Genomic DNA, 18,330 nt, shown 5'->3' with positions numbered 1-18,330 from the left:
TTTTGAGAAGAAATACCCAAAGTTAAGAAACTCACACCCTCAGGGATACACAACCCTCATTCCACAAGGTACGCAGCTCACCCTTTACTGCCCTCAAACCCGGAGCTGCTGTGAGAAACCGAGCACCTGACCGGAGATTTGCAGAACCACCAACACCCGCAGCTGCCCCTCCGGCCAGCAGAAATGCTCCTCTCTCCGTACTTAAAGCAGGGCGGACACCTGAAAAGTTTCTTGTACCTCATCACCAAGCAAGGGGCAATCTCTGAGGGACAGGCCGGCCCCGCCCGGGTCTGCTGAGCCGCAAGGGAGCGGGGAGGGGCAGCTGGGTGAATAAGGCAGCAGCAGCCGCCCAGGTTTCACCCCACATGCTGTTTCTTTAGCCCTGTTTCCTGCCGCTTTTCGCTCTGAGGCGCCGGAGCAGAAAGCGACCCCCGGAGCAGCTTCTCTCGGCGGGCGCTGAGGGGACTGTGGGCAGCTGCGGGGGGCATGCGCTGCCCGTGCTCCAGCCGCTGCGCAGAGGCCGAGGCGCGGCCGGCGCCTCGCGGCTGGGGCGGGAGCAGGGTTGGGCTGGGTGTAGCCGCTCCTGAGCGGGATAAAACCCGTCCCGCTGCACTCACCTACTTTTTTTCTCGGCGCTCTCGCTGCCGTCGGCCGGTCCTCTCCCGCTCGCGGTGCCTGGAGCCGCTGCAGGTAAGGAAGTTGTGCCGCAGTCTCGCCGCTCCGCACGGCACTTCTCAGCTGTCTCCCCCGCCGGTCCTTCACCCCTCCCGGTGCTGGTGTCCCCGGCCTGCTAGCAGCGGGGTCGCGCCTCGGTGCGGAGCCCCGGGCCATTTTTTGGGACCGTCCCTGCGCGTCCGGGCAGGAGTCTGTGGCCGCGAGGCTCTGCTTCCTCGAGTGCCTTAGGAAAGCGACTGAGGGGTGGGCTTGGATTTTGCCTTGGCCGGGGGCAGCGGTAACATCGGGTACTGCGGAGCTCCTCCGCTGGGGCGAAGCCTTTTTGGGTGGTGCGGCGTTTGTTCTCTTTACTCCGGCCGATGTCAGCCAAGTTTCCGGGAGTTCTGTTTCGTCCCCTGTACGTTTAGCATCAACTGTATAACTTCATTATGTTTCAACTTTACACGTGACGTTAGATGTCTGAACTTCCCTTTCCAACATCATCTAGTGAATTACATGTATTCTGTCTATTGTCTTGGAGTATGCTTATTCACTGGACTTAGAGAAGACAGTAATGTGAGGACATAGCAGAGTTCAAAATATTAGCTCACTGAAATGGGAAAATGCTTTTGTGTTGTTTTAGCGATGCCTTTTTGAGTAGATGCAAAACCTTAAAGTAGAAATAAATTTCTTTTTATTATACAACAGTTCTGTTTTCTCTTGAAAATAGTTAACTTAGAAATTTTTCTTGAGACTTGCTCAATGATGAAATTAACCAGAAATTAACTCACTCGGAGCCCTGTGGTGGTTCTGTCACAATCATTTTTCTAGTTACTGCTAAGAACAGTAGTAATATTTTCTTAAAGTGTCAGGAGATTTTAGCATATCAGAAGTGCCACTAGTACAGAACTGTGATCTTTTGGGAATCCATTGTAGAAATGGCTTTGTGGTGAGCTGGTTCTGCTCAAAAGGTTTGTGTCAGGTGGTAGGATTGGTTACACAAGAGCAGGTTTTTCTCATTAAATTTTTTTCAGTGTTAAAATTAGAACTTTATTGTAGTTACAACTGCAATCCATGCATTGCAATGCATTGAATCAGGTTTGGACTTTGATTCTGCTTCATGATAGACAGTGTCTCTCTACTTAAGCAGATCTGTTTGTGTACATATAATAAGTCTTTCAAAGTTGTTTACACTAAACAGGTGCATGCCTCATAGTGAAGAACACTGTGGAGAGGCCTGTTTGGTAATCACGAGTGTTCAAAGAGCAAAATGGAAAATAAGGAGTTCTTGTTGTCAGAGTTTGGAAATCCTCATTATAATGCAATTAATTACACCAGTGGTTGATGAATGTTACATCACTGTCCAAAACCCAAAGGATGATGAAATGTTTCAGTTGTTTTATTTCCAGCATCTGATTCCAATTTGTTTGTTATTTAAACACTCCTGAGTACAGTGTAGCTGAACCAAAAACATCACTGCTCTGATCAGTGGGGTTTATCATCTTAAATGAGTTCAAGGTCACTTAAGGCAGACAAAATGAGTGACTTAAAGCTTTGATGCATGTTCACTGCCTCTCAGTTTGACATTTTTGTAAGTTGGGGTTTTTTTAGATTTCATGTGTCTTGACTTTACCAGATTTTATATCTTCTGTTGCAGTAGTATAAATAAGAATGAATTCTGTAGGCTTAATTATGGCTAGTTCATTACAGATTCTGTGATGTTTAATAAAAATGAAAGTTGATCAAAGTTCTTGTAGATTACATTAGTGACTTTTACTTGCATCTGTGGGAAGTCTTGACACAGACTTAAAGTTTATTACTCTCTAGACTTTCCAAGTTATGTGGGCCATAAACTTGGAGTTGACACCCTCTTAGTACACCCTTTGATTCATGTGGGATTATTTTATGATCATTGATTCTTTTAAAGGACATAATATATGTCTGCTCAAAAGACAATTTATAATTAAGGAAAAGTAAGGAGCTGTCTCTTCACAGGCATAAGAAAGCATCACTTTCTCAAATGGAAAAACTTACTTTCAATAAAGTTCGGTAACTTAGTATACGTAAGCGTAAAACCTGTCTTTAAATCAGTAAGATTTAATTTTGTTGAAATCAAAACTTGCTTTCTGCAGAAACTGATGGCCCTTTTCTGCCGTATGTGCTTTCCTGTAAGAATTGATGGGTGAATTTCCTAAGACCTGATTAAAGCTCTGCTTCAGCAAAAACATTTCACAATTTGAATACAATTCCACTGAAGATGACTTAAGTGATGCTATTTGTATGCTTAAGGCTTTGGAAGTGGCAAATAATTCACATATATATAGTTCTGTATAGTGCTTAAGCAACATCTTGTTCCTGTAGATAACTATGTTTGTACTTCATAAAACATTCAGACATAATATTTCAGACAGTAAAAACAAGTGTGTTTTCTTTTTCTTTAATGCATTTGTTCTTTCTTTAAAGATAACTTTTATAGCTCCAAATACTTGTAATACTTTTTCCACATGAATTTTGAATATATGCAGGATCCTTGATATATATGACTTAAAACCAAGTTAGCTAGCTCACATGCATGAATTTTTAACATGTTTAAAGAGCTGTTATTGTTATTGCAGAAGCCTTTAATAACAGTGAAAGTAGGAATTTCTAGTTTTGCACACATCTTTAATTTTTCTACTTAGCAAAAGAGTATCTCATGACACTTTTCTAGCAAGCTTAAAATAATGAACAGTTAATGGGGTAAAATGATAACTTCAAGGAGGTGAAGATTATTCTACTGTACCTTAGGATTGTGCAAAGCACAAGTGTTCAGAGTTGCTGATGTTTTCACTGCTCCATTTTCCAGCTTAGGTGCAACATAAACTATTTTAATTAATATTGTGTCACCAAAAGGTTTTGAGATGGCCAATTGAATTCTGCCAAGATAGAGTCTTTTGATGAAAACATATCTTTATTGATTGTAGAAGAAGAAAATCATTCTTAAAATGAAATCCAGAGAAAAATCATATCCCTCAGAGAAAATTTCTGAGTGGCAGGCTGAGATTAACATCATAAAATTGAATTTGTGCTGCAAACCTTTGATGTAATCAGCAGCTGGGAGATGGTGTTGCCCTTACTGTGCTCCTTCTGATTGTGGTGAATTATTGTGTGGAATGAAATAAGTGTTTCTTGTGTCACTCGTTCAAGAAATACAAACAAGGTATTACTAGGTGGTTCTTGCTAGTTAAAATGGGTTGTATTGATTCCTGGTCCCAGTCTCTTGCTCCCTTGGACTGCAGTATATTCGCACCCCAAGGGAGATCTGGGTATCACTCAGCAAAGAGTCCTTAGACGGGTTAGGATGTACTCCTGACAGGTTTCCAGGGGTGTCCCATGATCTTAAACTTGTACCAGGGTGGTAGGCAGGTAGGGAGTGTCTCCAGGGTGGAGCCGCAAAAAGGAAAGTAGAAGGGAAAAAGGTGTGAAGTACTGAGGGTTCTGGCAGAAAGTATTAAAACACAAGGAAGTGAGCCATAGGATAGAAATGCTGATTGGAGTATTTTACTTCGTGCCTGCTATCTGGTTAGGTATGTTAACAAAAAAATTTGAAATATAGAAATATTTTTGCTGCTGTACGTACAGAGAGCAGACTCTGCATCTTAGAGGAGCCATTTATTAGTTCCCTTGTGCTAGGTGCTAAATACAAACTAGCTTTTAATTATCTTTTAAAAAATCTTAATAATCTTTCCATGTTTTACTTTTTGCTATGAATTATTAAAAATGTTTTTTACCTTTGTCTTGTCTTGCTGTCTTCAGTATCATTTCTTCGGTTGTCATTCTCTATTCACTTACCTAGCCTCGTATACCTTTTTACCTTTTCCTGCATTGCACACCCTGCCCTCTCCCCTGTAGCCTCTGTATCTCCATTCTGTTTCCATTTCTCTGTTAAGCATCTTTCTTAGCATTTCTGTTTTCTAATTTATTCCACTGCTTACACTTACATAGATGTGTGCCTACCCTGCTGCTTCACAAATTGCAAAGTATTGTTGGCCTGTATTTTCAGACTCATGAATGCAGTGGATTTCTCATGAGCATTGATGTGGTACATCTGTAGGCTTACAAAGACAGCACCATGTCACTTCTGTATATTTAGATTTGTACTTTAGATACTTTTACCAAGTATTTTGTAAATGCAATATATTATTTATGCCTCTTAGATGGATTTGGTATATATTGTGGACAATGGGTGAATAAATTTTTTTTTTTAGTTTGGGAAAGATATCTCAGGTAATCAGCAAAGATATAGTATATTATCTTTAAGGAGAGCGCAACATCTACATCGTAAAGTAAATAGAGAAAGTTGTGAAAGCAATGAAGATCAGTAGACTGCAAGTTAAAGCTATTTTAAGGAAAATAATTAGCTTTTCACCAACAGTACAAAAATATTGATAAAACCTCTATTTTCTTATATAGACAGTAAGAGACAGTATCTCAGATAAAGCCAAAGAATAGACAGGAATAGGAGAATGAAATTGCTTACGAACAAATGAACCTTATGAATTTGTCATGAAAACCTACCCGGCTCTGCCTAAAATTTAGTTCCTAAACACTTTACTACCATGATGAATCTAAAAAGGGATGTGTGTGGAGGAAACTTCTTATTTTACTTGGCCATCAAGAACATCGAAGCCTGGACCAACACAGTTTTGCTAGACTGAGAAGACACATGCTGCTCTCCTAAAATTGTCAATAATTGTTTTAATCACTTTGGCCCACCAATCTTTTTGTTAGTGTGTTTTTGTTTGTATTATTTGTATTTCTAATCCAAAACAAACAGTTAAATGCTGCTAATCTCTTAATATTTTCAGGACTGTAAGCCAATTTCTGCATCTTTTCTCGTGCCTGCACTGATTGCTGCACATTGAACTGGACAAACTGATCTTGAGAAAATTTATATTGCATTGAAGCATGAATATAAACTCGGAGAAGTTTTTTTGGCAGGTTGACTGTTGCCTGTAGAGTGACTTTTTGTTTTATGAAGTCTTCCTACTATAAATAAATTATAAATTCCTCTTTGGTAGCTTTTGTTATGGGCTGTAGCTAAGAGGAGGAGGTTTTCATCACAACCAGTGCTTTATTACATGAACTGTTTGAGGTTAGGTTTCTGGGAAGTTCAGTTCCTAGTTTTAAGAACCTTTATGTATGTGAGAACTGGTGTATTCTTAATTAATTTAAAAATCAGGGTATGTATTTTCTTTATCGATAAGTTTGACCAGTCCCAGTCAAAAAAGTTGAGTGATGAGGAAAACCCCTTGCATTAATATGTGCTTAGAAGGGCATTCAAGGTCAGACCTCCTGCGCTCTGGCCCCTTAGAACCTCATGGCTTCTGTAGGATAAAAGGAGGTGTACTCAGCTTTCTTTAACACTGTACAAATGGTCCAAAGTTGCTGAAGTAGTACAAAGTCCTTGAACCAGTGCAAACTGGAATAATTTTCCAAGTTAAGAAGTTTTGTGGTGTGATTTCAGAGTGAAAGGTGCTCGTAGAACTAGAGACAGGATGGCAGAGATGTGACAAGTTAGTGGTGGGAGGAACTAGTATGGTTTTAACTCAGAACAGGGCGGGTTGTGTTTTTTTAAGTCATGAGTTTTTAGCAGTGTGATTGTAAGGGCAGGTTAAACAAAGAAGTTTATTAGGTTCTAAGCAGAGAGAAATGTGGAGCAGGACTGAGGAATTGGATTTGAAGTTGAATAAAGGGTTAATACTGCAAATCAGACATGCTTGACTGTGCAGAGCTGGAAGAATTTGTGCTGATAAGCAACATGCAGCTCAGATATGCCTTGGGCAATATTTGACTTTGTGGCAACAATTTTTACCTTTTTTAAAGGAACAGTGTGATAAATATCTGTTGATTTTATTAAAAATAAGTTTGCTCTAGATGCCATCAGTATCACTAAATAGCTTTGATAATATTGTCAGACAAAATGTGGATATCTGCATGTGAGTATGTGGTATTTCCAGGGAAGTCAGGGTATTCTTAAAAACAAAGCTTTCATGCAAAATACTTGTGCATCAAAATGTCTTAATCAAAAAGAAAAGTTAACGAGGGAGCAAGAGGAAAAAAGTTAAGGACTGTTATATGAACACGGAAGTTCACATACCTTCCGTTTTCTATTACTCTTGTAAGAGAATTAGACTGAAATGTATAACCAATGTTTTAATAGTTGTTTATTAATATGACACTCATGGATATCTAAAACAAATGTGTGCAAATAGTTCATCTATACATTAGCAAATTCTATCAAATTTAGTTTTGAACTTCTGTTGATCGTCTGAGTTCTTTACTCATCACTTCCTCAGCAGTATGCCTTCTGCTAAGAATATTGATCTTGAGACTATGCTGCTTTTACAAGAAAATGTAATTTATGACTTCATATTCAGTGCAGTACAAATCTGAATTCTGGTGTCTTATGGTGTTTTACACTAATTGAACACTCCCATGGCACAAGTATAAATGACTACATGATATGCAAGGAACCACATTTTAAAGACTCTTGATTTGGCCTATGAAACTGTTCACTGGGCAGCCACTGTTTTGTAAGCCCTATGAAAACTGTGAGTTTTCTTTGCTTAGCTGATACCTGAAAACATATCACTAGAGTTTGGCTAGAACAACTTTGATTTCAGGGCATAATCTGGAAGAGAAAAGGACATCAGTGTTCACCAGTAAGCATAATACTTCATGCAACTAGAGATTTAAAAAATAACTTTTGTAAAAGCCAAATTTTGAAGCTGAGATCAATAACATCTCTAAGGATTTTGTGAGATGCCCACAAAGAGCTTTAAAATGAAACTAAATGTGATTTAGCCTAATAAACTGCTGAATTCAATTAATTTTCTTTTAGACTCCTCTTCCTCTGCCTTTGATGTTCTGGCTGAGGTTGTATGGCAGGACCTTGATAGTGTGCCATACCAGTCTTTTCGGCCCTTTTTCTCAATATCTGAGCCCTTTGCCTCATGCAGTTGTCAGAAAGCAAGACCATTCCTTCAGTTCTGTGCCATTTAAGGCTTTTAGTGGGAATAACATATATACCTCTTGTCTGTGTCTCTGCTTTTGGCTGCTGCCATGGTAGATTTAGTAATGGTTTGTATTACAGTTTTTTAAACATAGCTTAAAACCTGATGCTGTGCTCTGTTTCTGTCGTGTGGTCTTTTCTGAATTATCACAGGAACTGCTTTTCATGTCAGTTTGCATTGTTCCTAGATTACTTCCTTTGGCTGGCTATTATCTGCTGCCATACATTTCCTGCCTCCTCGCACAAGATTTCAGCTTTACTGTCATGTCTCTTTTCTGATCTCTCCCAACTGCACTGTTCTGGCAGCTGTTTTGTTTTAAATATCTTTGCTAAGGGTGTGCTAAGGACTCTGGTCCCCTTTCTTCAGGACAAATAAGAGCACACCTTCTCTAAAAGATGTGTTTTGCTTGGTGGCTGCAAAGGAGCTGCTCTGAAGTATCTCTTCAATGGTATTGTTGCTGTTTGGATAACAAGTAGCTGACATACATACAATATTTTGAAAAGAATAATTAAAGTACTTAAGTGACACTAGGCAATGGTGCATATGAAGGGCGTAACATTTGTTTCTTGTTCGCTCATGCTTGGGAATAACATTTTGATTTATACAAACGTTTTTGTTGCTCATTGTCAGCTGTCTGCCCATCATCTGTGTGCTGGTGGTATTTAAAACTGTCCTCATTAAGTTTAAGAGAATCTCAGTTTTCAGAGGAGTTGCTTCTTGGGCACAAGTCTAATTCATAGCCTTCCTCCCTGTCAACAGTTAGAAGCAGGTGACAACAATCTTGCACTTTCTCCTGAAAACTGAAAGTGAAGGGAGGTTGGCAAAGATGCTTCAGAAGCATTTGTACAGGCTTTCTGGGAAAATGAAGGAGAAAAGAGCTATTGCAGGATACAGGGAGTGACTACTGGAGGCTGTTTTATACTCTAGTTAATTTGGGAGTTTTGATACAGGTGACTTGTATGTATGGGAATTGTTTGGGCTAAGGTAGTCACTGCCAGCTTAGTGTAGGGCTCTTTGGTGTAAAGATAAAAAGATAAAGATGTGCTAAAGATATTGCTCATCTGTGTCTGTTTTTAGCAATCCATCCTTTCACATAAGTTGACCCAAACGAGACATACTTGTTGGGTGTGTTGTAAGGTCCCTGAAAAGTCTTAACAGGACAAATATAATTTTCAAGTGCCAAATTATTTATGGTCAGATACTTACTGTTTTGGGGTTTTTTTTTTTCATTTTGAAGGTATCATTGGAAATACTCTAGAAATATCTTTGACACTTATGAACATGGGAATTTGAACAGTAAATAATGTGATAGAAGGCTTGTGAGGTGACTGAGAAAGCAGTTTTCTCAGAGCTTTTGTTTGAAGCAAGACAAGTACAGAATCCAGCCATCAAGCAGAGCTGCTTTTAAAAGGCGCAAGCCTCAAGTCTAAAAGCAAGCAAAGTAGAACTTTTTTTTTAATAAGGAGGATTTTAGGATGTTTTCTAAGTACTAGTTTTTGAACATACACTGAAATAGTTTTCCTGGAAATGGAGTTCATAAGAATCTGTATTGAATTAACTAATGCTTTGCTGTTCTGCGCCTCATTTTTTTTCCTCTTCATCCCAGACCCACCACCTGTTCTTCCACCCCTATTACCTCTTTCTATTGCCTCATCCTTATAGGAACTGCAGGCTCTTTATTGACACCCTGTTCCTGTGCCATCTCCGTGCTCTGGTAGTTAGCTGCTGAGAATGAGCAGCGCTGCTGGTTGCAGGGAATAGGGAAGGCATGGTACATATTCCACCAACCAAAATTAGGAACATGATGACTGTGACATTGGCCCATTGGAGCTAAGCCAGGTTGTGTGGGGTAGCACATGATTTCTGTTGCTGATATTTCAGTATTGTGATAGTACTGGTTCCTGGTAACTCTAGTCTTGTTTGATAATGCCTTATGCCTTAGGTACATCACTGCTTTGCGTATTTAAGTTATTAGCAGATAGCTATCTTAAAGTGTTTGTGTGATGTGGGCAGCAGGTAGAAAATGTTTCAATGCCTCATCAACTCTTTTGCAGCAAGAAGTGTTTTGTAGCTTCGCTTTTTGGATGTTGATTTAATTGCATTAAGCTTGTTTTTTCTTGCATTTCATGTTTCTTTATCATTGTGACTTTTTTCTGTTTTCAGGTGCTGACTATGAAGGTATCAGTACAGGCTGTGGCAGTGTGGGGGAAAATAGCTCCCTCTCATAGCATCACTGCTATTATGATTACAGATGACCAGCAGACTATAGTTACGGGAAGTCAAGAAGGGCAAATATGTCTCTGGGATCTTTCATCAGAATTAAAGGTTTGTGTCTGCTTTGTTACAGCCTGACAAATAGACACAGTGGAGTTTTATCTTTTATTAAGAATGGGATTATCCAGACTTGTACTTACTTAGATTAAGTTTTAATGATAATGTGATATTTGTTATAGGTAACTCATGAAGCAAAACTGTTGATATGCCTAAATAAGCAATCAGTTATTTGCAGACTTTAGGAAAATTTTTGTATATTATTGTGACCTGTAGATTATAATTTGAGATTATGTACTGTGAGTGATGACAACGAGTAAACATATAGGAGTGTCACCATTCCTATCTTGTCAAGTTTTTTTTTAATCAGTTGCTGAGCATGGCCTGTCATTTAAGGAAAAAGGTATTTATTTAAAAAACCAGAGCTTTCTACCAGGTTTAGCAATGGAAACATTTGTAGAAAGATGGAACAAGTAAGATGAAATATGTATTTGTGGTTTAATTAAGATGCAAACCTCCTAGCACATCATTGGTATTGCTTTGACTATTTTATATTTATTTTCCTGAGAATGGAACAGAGTCAAAGCAAGTCCAGTTTTTTATTCTGTGTTCCTAGAACTATGGTTCCATTCTTTTTGCATTTGGCTGCCTCATTTGTGCTCACAAATATCCTGAAACTTTAGTTTGCACTTTTATGGGGCTACCTTTTTCGTTAAGATCTTTGCATGCGGTGAAGCTAGTCAAAAGGATTACTAAACATGTTGTACAAAACACATGCTTAAGAGCTTTGCTGTATCAGTTGTCTGCTTCACTCTGCCACTTTTGCTGCATGCTGTAGGATGAAGACCAGAGATATTCTGCCTATTGCTTGTTTTACAATACTTGATGCTCCATAAATTCTTGAGGAAGTGTGATTTTTAGACAACAGTGAACACAAAGACTGCACTTTATACAAACTGCATAATCTGTATCTTTGTACATTCCAGAAATATGACTGAAAAATACAATACTATAAAGCAGATTGACAATTACTCGTTAATAACAACATCTACAAGTAGTATCCTCTTGCTTTTTATATCTCCTTAGATTATATGGAAAGTATTATGTTAAACCATTGTATTATTCTCCTAGATTTCATCTAAAGAAATGCTCTTCGGCCATACTGCTTCTGTAACTTGTTTGGCAAAAGCAAGAGAGTTTGAGAAACAACCATATGTAGTAAGTGCTACTGAAAATGGGTAGGTAACTGAATATTCAATTATTCATTTCTTAAATGATGAAGTGTATGGCAGGTGTAGGTCAGATTCCGCATTTGGCAGAAGGTTTTTAATTCACTTCTTCCGTGATATGGAAAGAATATCAGCTACTTAGGATAATGACTGTGTTGCCTATATACAATAGTCTAAGAGCTCATCTCTTGGATGACGGAAGGGTTTGGCAGATTCAAATACCCGGTTAGTAGTCAGGAAAATGAATTGTTCAAAGAGTTAGCTAGGCCCCATTCAACTGGAGAATAACTGGCTATTGGAGGGAAGCAGCAGATTCAGAAATGTTTTAATATCATGGTGCTTTTTTCTGTTCCTTCCCAACTTCATTCTTGAGAATTGAATAAGTAAAAGAGGTTGATGTACTCTCATCCAGGTTATGCTTGCTCAGTGAGTACATACAGAAGCACGTAAACAACTGCCCTTGAATAAAAGGCATATGTATTCCCTGTCTTTGCTTCAATCCGACTTGCTATTTTGGAATATATCCTTTTTAAGAGGCTGGTCTTGCAGCTTTTTTCCTATGTGTTTGTTGTGACTTGGCTCATCACTTCAGGCAAACAAATTTCTGCAGTTCTGGTAGGTTAGCATGCAAGATATTTTTTTTCCCTCTCTGAATATTTGATTATCTTTTCAGCTGGGTTCTGGAGCCCATCTGCTCGGGATTACAGCTGTTGAAAGTAGTTACGGCTTGCTTCTCACTTCTTTAAGGGCTTTCCTTAAAAAATTTTGTCGTGGTGCTTAATGATGTTCTCTCATTTTGGGTTCATCTTTTCCAATTAACAGCTCTGTTAAAACCTATTCCCATGAAGACTTCCTGTCAATTGCCCTTCTTCAAGCTATACCTTTTAGCATCTTAAGGCTACTACTTTCTCATTGAGGAGCTTATCCTTTCCAGCTGCTAGGTTCTTGGCCTGATTCTCTCAATCATGAGTATACAAGAAAGGGATAGCTTGAACAGACTGGTTCAGGCTTCTTAATCTTCAAAGGTTAGACTGCCCCACTGGACAGATAGCGGTAAACAGTTCTGGTTGTTATGTGCAGAAAGGAGGGTGAAAAGTCTACAAAATGAGTTTTGTACTGGCCTACTACAATTCTACTTAAGGGCTCAGAGGTAAAACTACATATCTTAATTCTGAAATTCTGTTACTGCAGTACTGTTTCCAGATCATACTGGGAGAAAAGATACTGTGCTTCCAAAAAGCTCTGGTGAAAAGTGTTAAGAAACAAATAATATTTTTGCTATAGATATAGCACACAGAGATGTTCACTTCCAAAAGGTCTGCCTCTCAAGGGATCATCAGGCTTGCTTGGAATGTGTGCATGTAGGACTGGATAGTCTTCTGGCCCCTTTAAATGTTCACTTTTACCCAATTACTGCTGACTTTTCAGCTGTATTACAGAAAGGCAAAGCACCCATCACTGATCCCTGGAAGGTTGTGATGTGAAGTTGAGATAATTACAAATAGGGAGCCTCGTCTTCAAGAGAGGCAGGGTTTGTCGAACTGCATTTTCTGGCTTGCGGATCATTCGCTTCTGCCTTTTTGAAGCTTACATTTCCTTGTATTGAGGGTGGGAGAAACTATATAAAAGATGATACTCTCCCCTGATCCTGCTTAAAAATCTCGAGTGTTTGTGTAACTGACTTGTCCCAGAAGGATGAGTGCTGAACAGTATTTCTGTACGTTTTATATATAAATCTATAAGTCAATCCATTGTGATTCAGAAGGTCTCACTGATGTCGTAATGCATGCCTTTAGCATATGCTAAAAGACAGGTTTATCAACATATGGTGTCACTCATTCCTTGTAAATTAACACAGTTAATTAAGTGCAACATGCTAAATTTATATTCTGGTCTCATTTGTGCATGTTTGCATGTATGTATCACAGTAATATAACAAAAGCAATAAAATTAATCGTTCTGATATAAATGAGAAATTCACTGCCTTGAAATCTTTATTAAAGAGCATAAGCATTCTATTTAAGTTATGAATTTTGGTGTACTAAAGCTGATGCTGCACTACAGATATGCTACATAGGTTTTACTGCTTATACTCAGCTGAAGAAAGTAAGTTAGGTAATATTTTTAGAGTATCATAAAATGTGAAAGTGTGTGGATTAAAATGTAAATCACTAAGCAGGATTTCTAATAATAATTTTTTTTCCCCAAGGAGTTCTTTACGTCCTCATGCATAGAATGTAATTTCAGAAATTATAAAATAATTTTAAACTGTGGAAATAATGCTTGCTGTTCAGATAAAATCTGAAAGCATCAAAGTTTAACATTGCTGAACCATGACAACATACCTCGTGCAACCTTATTTACAACATTTAATTCGACTGTTTCTGCTGTACCCTAGTCCCATAGCATATTGAATAATGCCTAGATGAGGAAGATTGGCTGAGGTGTCTTTCTCAAACATTAACTTTAATGTAACTAAGTATAGCTAGAATGTTGCACAGGCATTTAGGTTGTCAAGAGGGAAGTGCTGCTGTGTCTCTAACAGATTTCAGGAATAGCCTCATGGTGGCACTGTTTCTTTTTAACAGAAGTTGCGGTTCCTCTCAGGAGCTGAAGTCTAATGCTGCAGAACATGCGTTATGTCTTTCAAGACGTGTGGTTTAAGTCCAGTGAAATGAATCATTTTCAGGAGGATATAGTTCCAACGGCAGATAGTTCCAGTGACATGTTGACGAGCTGTAATGGCAGTATACCTACAATTTGTTGTAGACTAGAGTTGGCCTTAAAGTCAGGTTTGTTGCAAGGCAGCAGGGTGTAATTACCAAAACAAAAAGAAACAGATACTGTATGTCATCCCCTACTAATGACTACAACATTTTCTTACCCAGTAATCTGTAAGAAAAAGCCACGTAAAGGACCAGAGTGCACTTAAGTACAGCACTAAAGAAAAACTTGGTGGCACAAAATTATTCCAGCCAATTGAGTAGAAATGACAGAGAATAATATGAAGTTATCTTTGGCAGGGAGATGTGTGTTTGGAATGTCACTAGTGGACAGTGCATTGAGAACGCAAAGCTTCCTTATAGGCATACAGCAATCCATGTAAGTATAGCAACTTTTCATGGACTCTCTCTGTTCATTACAGGAGCAATTTTGCTGTATTAATGTGATATTTTTCAGAAACGTACAATTTAAAATGTATAGCTCATAAGATACGTAATAGGAGAAAGTTGTTGCAATGTAAGTAGCTTTGTATCTGTTACGTTTCCTTTTTTGACTTCCTCCTAAGAAAAGAACTATGTTCCTTGAACTCCTTAAATCAGACTGATTCTTTTTAGGCTTCAAATATTTGGAATGCAGTATCAATTAACTTAGTGTAAAGTTTGGGCTTTGGGCAGCAAAGTGAAACTGTCTTAATCTTTACTCTTGTCCTGTGTTAAAATTGCATGGAAACTTCAAATGTTATGTTGGATTTTGATGGCATATTGTAGAAGTACAAGCAATTTAGCCAAACATTGTGAGGCAGTCTGCTGGAAATCATATTTTTAAATGTTTGAAAGGTTTTGATGCCTAACTGCTGATATCCAGAAGACTGCTCTGCCCCGCTTCCAAAAATATGCTTTCATTCATTGCAGAACTTGGGACAGAATCCTTATTTTCAGAGGCCAAATTGCTTTAAATATTACTTCGGGTAATTTCAAGTGTGTGCTTTGAACTGTATTCAGGTACACTAAGTATCTAGATGTTGAACTGGTGAGGCTGTGTTTGAAATATACATGTGTATATGGTTGAGGAGCCCAGCATGTATGGACTTGATTCAGAGAGATGGCTTATTTCTGGAGGTATTAGTAGAAGAGCAGCTCAGGGCTTCTAGGTTAACTAAAATGCTGGCCGTCTTCAGTGGGGAAATCTAGGGTAGAACTAAGCCTCCAAACGACAGAAATCTGAGACCTTATATGACTCAAACTATGGCCAAATTCAGAATTGAAATGTTTTAAAGTTTCTAGAAGAAACTGTTTTTCATGACACTCCTTTGGTTGACGTGATGAATCCTAGCACAGCTGTTAAGGATGAAGGGAAGAGAAAAAGCTTGGGTAAACTACCAAATAAAAGTTACAGAAAATAACTTATGAGTGTATTTTCACATATATATGTGTGTATAAATATAAAAAGTTAAGAGAATTTATTCTTCCATAATTTTTGTTTGTGTATATGTTTAAGCTTATATAATTTTTTACATGTGTGCATACACTCACACAAAATATGTCAATTATAATAGAGGTGTGGTATGATCCACTTTGTGGTATTACTTAACTAGATTTCGATAGTTAAAGTTATGGCACAGTTCTGCATCAAAGTAGGCAAACCTGGCCTGGGTGATTATCTGACAATCTCTCTACATTTTTGTGGAGATTAGAGGCAGAATCTTCATTCTTACCCTTCAAGTAGGAGTAGCAAATAGTTTTAGAAAACTGTTACTTCTCTATTAAAAGTGAGCTAAACTTAATTTTGGCTAGATAATGATTTTAGTTCTATAACTTGGGGAAGATGGCTAAAGGAAAATAGGAACACCTAACAAGAAAACTTTCTTAGGAAAAGGAACAGATGTTTCTAGGAGGGGAAACAATTTTTAAAATGCAACTTTCAGATATTTGTAATGGCTTTTGGAGTTCTTTTGGGGGAGTGGGGTTTTTCTTGTGGGTTGGTTTTGTTGGTTTTTTGTTTTGTTTTTGGTTTTGTAGGTGTTTTTTTTTTCTTTCCTGTTCCATGCAGAATGATTGCTTGTGGCATAATAGTACCTGAGAGAATAGAATTTCCTACATAATGTTATTGTCTGGGAGGCTTAGTGCACACAGATTTTGATAGTATCACTGTTTCAAATTGTTGCTTTATTTTTGGTTGGTGTTTTAGTAGGTTTTAATTAAATGAGCCTATCTGGTCTAGTAGGTTACTTTTGTTCAGCGTAGATGATTCAGCTATAAATGGCAGATGTCAAGTAGTGCAAACTGAATATTTGCCATTTGAAATGAAGTTTAACACTAGGGTCAACTCTTAACCATTTGTGGATCTTAATCAGCGTGGGATTTTCTCAGAGGACTAACTGACAATACAAATATTCCAGTTCAAGCCTCATTTAAGAGGAACAGTAATTACAAGTGCTAAGCACTTCTGCCTCTGATCGTTCATAATATCTGTGGTAGCACTTATCCTATTCCCAGTTATTTATGCTGCTTTTGTTTTCAGACTTCAATTACTTAACTGATAAACCAAGAATTATTATTTAAGCAGAATATAAATGTACAGAGAACTTCTAGTAAGCTAGGCACAGTTTTGTGAGTCTATCTGATATTTTCCTCTGACTACGTCGTTGTTCCCTTTACGGATAGATAGCCACCTCCATTTGAGGTGGCTGCTTATGCATTTGTAGCAATTACGTGTACAATTATGGATAGGTTTTACATAAAATGCAAACACACAAAGCACCTAGCAAAAAAGGAATCTTCATAGTCTGCACTGCTGTCGTCTCTGTTCATTGGTACTTTGCTATGTGTCTCTTCCTTTTCTTTATGTGATTGTTGAGAAAGGATGAATCTTCTGACCACTAAGGCATTTAATGTCAAGATGAATAATATCTTTTGGAATATAAATTCTTCCTAGAAAATAATGGAAAATTCATTATGACAAAAGTAATTATGAATCTTCTGCATTTTTGCTTGATTTTTTTTTCATCTTCACATCTTTAACTAGAGCTTTATCAAATATTTGCCTCAGAAGCAAGTCTCAAACTGTTTAGCAGTATATAATGAAAAGTAGCAGCTTGATTGCTTCAAAAAATCCTAATATTTAAGATCTGCTTTCAGTACAAAGCATCTTTTACATTATAACAATTTAGTATAGGCATACAGCTGAATATCTAAAATGCTTGTGTCACTAGCAAAATTGAATATGGTCTCACATATGTAGTAGGTTTTTAGTAATGCTACAAGTCTTGATTATAATTCAAAGTATGACATGCTTAACTGGAAAAATAGGTGTGCACATTTGCGTAGTTCTATATGCTGACTCTCTTCTTTCCACTTCTGCAGTATTACCATTGCTCATTCCGAATGACAGGTGAAGGCTGGCTTCTTTGTTGTGGAGAATATCAAGATGTTCTTATTATTGATGCTAATAGTTTGGATGTTCTTCACACTTTATCATCATCTCAGTCTTCTGATTGGATAAATTGTATGTGTATTGTACACTCTGCAAGAATTCAAGGTATACGTTCTAGATGCATTTGTGATAAAATGTCTGTATAGATAGAACAATCCTGCCTGATTTAATATCCAATCATGTTTTACAAAGCTGTTTTGTACATGTTAACTTTTCACTGATAGCACCTAAGAAGGGGTTTTTAATACTCCTAATATTGATTATGTTTCATTTAATGTTTCTCAAAGAGAAAACCAAGCAGCCTCTGCACTGGTTGTAAGCAGCTCATTTCTTGGTTTTATGTACAAATTGATTGTGTAATATCAGGGAAATTAAGGACACAACCCCACTATTCTATGCCTTCTATTAAAATGTGTCTGATTGGACAAAATAAATATTCACTATTTGCTCGCATGATCTGTATTTTTATATACCATTAGTTATTTTTGTGGAAATATTTCATCTAAAGTGTCCTGCAGAATCCATGTTTTAGTTCTGTATAGAACATCAGTGTCTATGCCAAGGTTTTCTTTTGGTATAAGACTCTGCTTGAACTTGGTTCCAAGTTGACTATCTCACTGCTAACTCTTCACAGAAGACTCATTGGTGGCAGTGTCTGTAACTGGAGCTCTTAAAGTGTGGGACCTGTCTTCGTCTTTGAATAGCATACAGGTCAGTTGGTATGAGATGTGAAACAGCAATTTGAAAATATAAATATACTAGTAATCTCAAGTAAAGGGTGCCTTCAAGCATAACAAATAAATTAGAATGATCTGAATGTAAACGGAAGCAGATGATTTTTGTAACAAAATTCTGAAAACACGCCATTGTATTTTTAAAATTAGTTGGGCTGTTGGACAGCTCTTGCCTTGACAACTGCAGTGTTTTTTGCCCAAGTTTCTTGTCTTTCCATATTCCACAATGCT

At 37.8% G+C, this 18,330-nt stretch overlaps 1 protein-coding gene across 1 annotated transcript in view; it reads left to right on the top strand.

Annotated features, from left to right (window-relative positions):
- Positions 1 to 610: 610 nt before the first annotated feature.
- WDR72 (WD repeat domain 72) overlaps positions 611 to 18,330 on the top strand; it is a 115,772-nt gene continuing 98,052 nt past the window's right edge. The window contains 6 exon segments of the mRNA XM_030498252.1: positions 611 to 690; positions 9,873 to 10,034; positions 11,112 to 11,218; positions 14,233 to 14,311; positions 17,296 to 17,470; positions 18,000 to 18,076. Coding sequence (XP_030354112.1) covers positions 9,882 to 10,034; positions 11,112 to 11,218; positions 14,233 to 14,311; positions 17,296 to 17,470; positions 18,000 to 18,076 — 591 coding nt within the window. The 5' untranslated portion in view covers positions 611 to 690; positions 9,873 to 9,881.

This window comes from Strigops habroptila, chromosome 9, assembly GCF_004027225.2.
Source record: "Strigops habroptila isolate Jane chromosome 9, bStrHab1.2.pri, whole genome shotgun sequence".
Lineage (NCBI taxonomy): Eukaryota > Metazoa > Chordata > Aves > Psittaciformes > Psittacidae > Strigops > Strigops habroptila.
The sequence above is the reverse complement of the archived record's forward strand: the minus strand, read 5'-3'. Positions and strand labels throughout refer to the sequence as shown.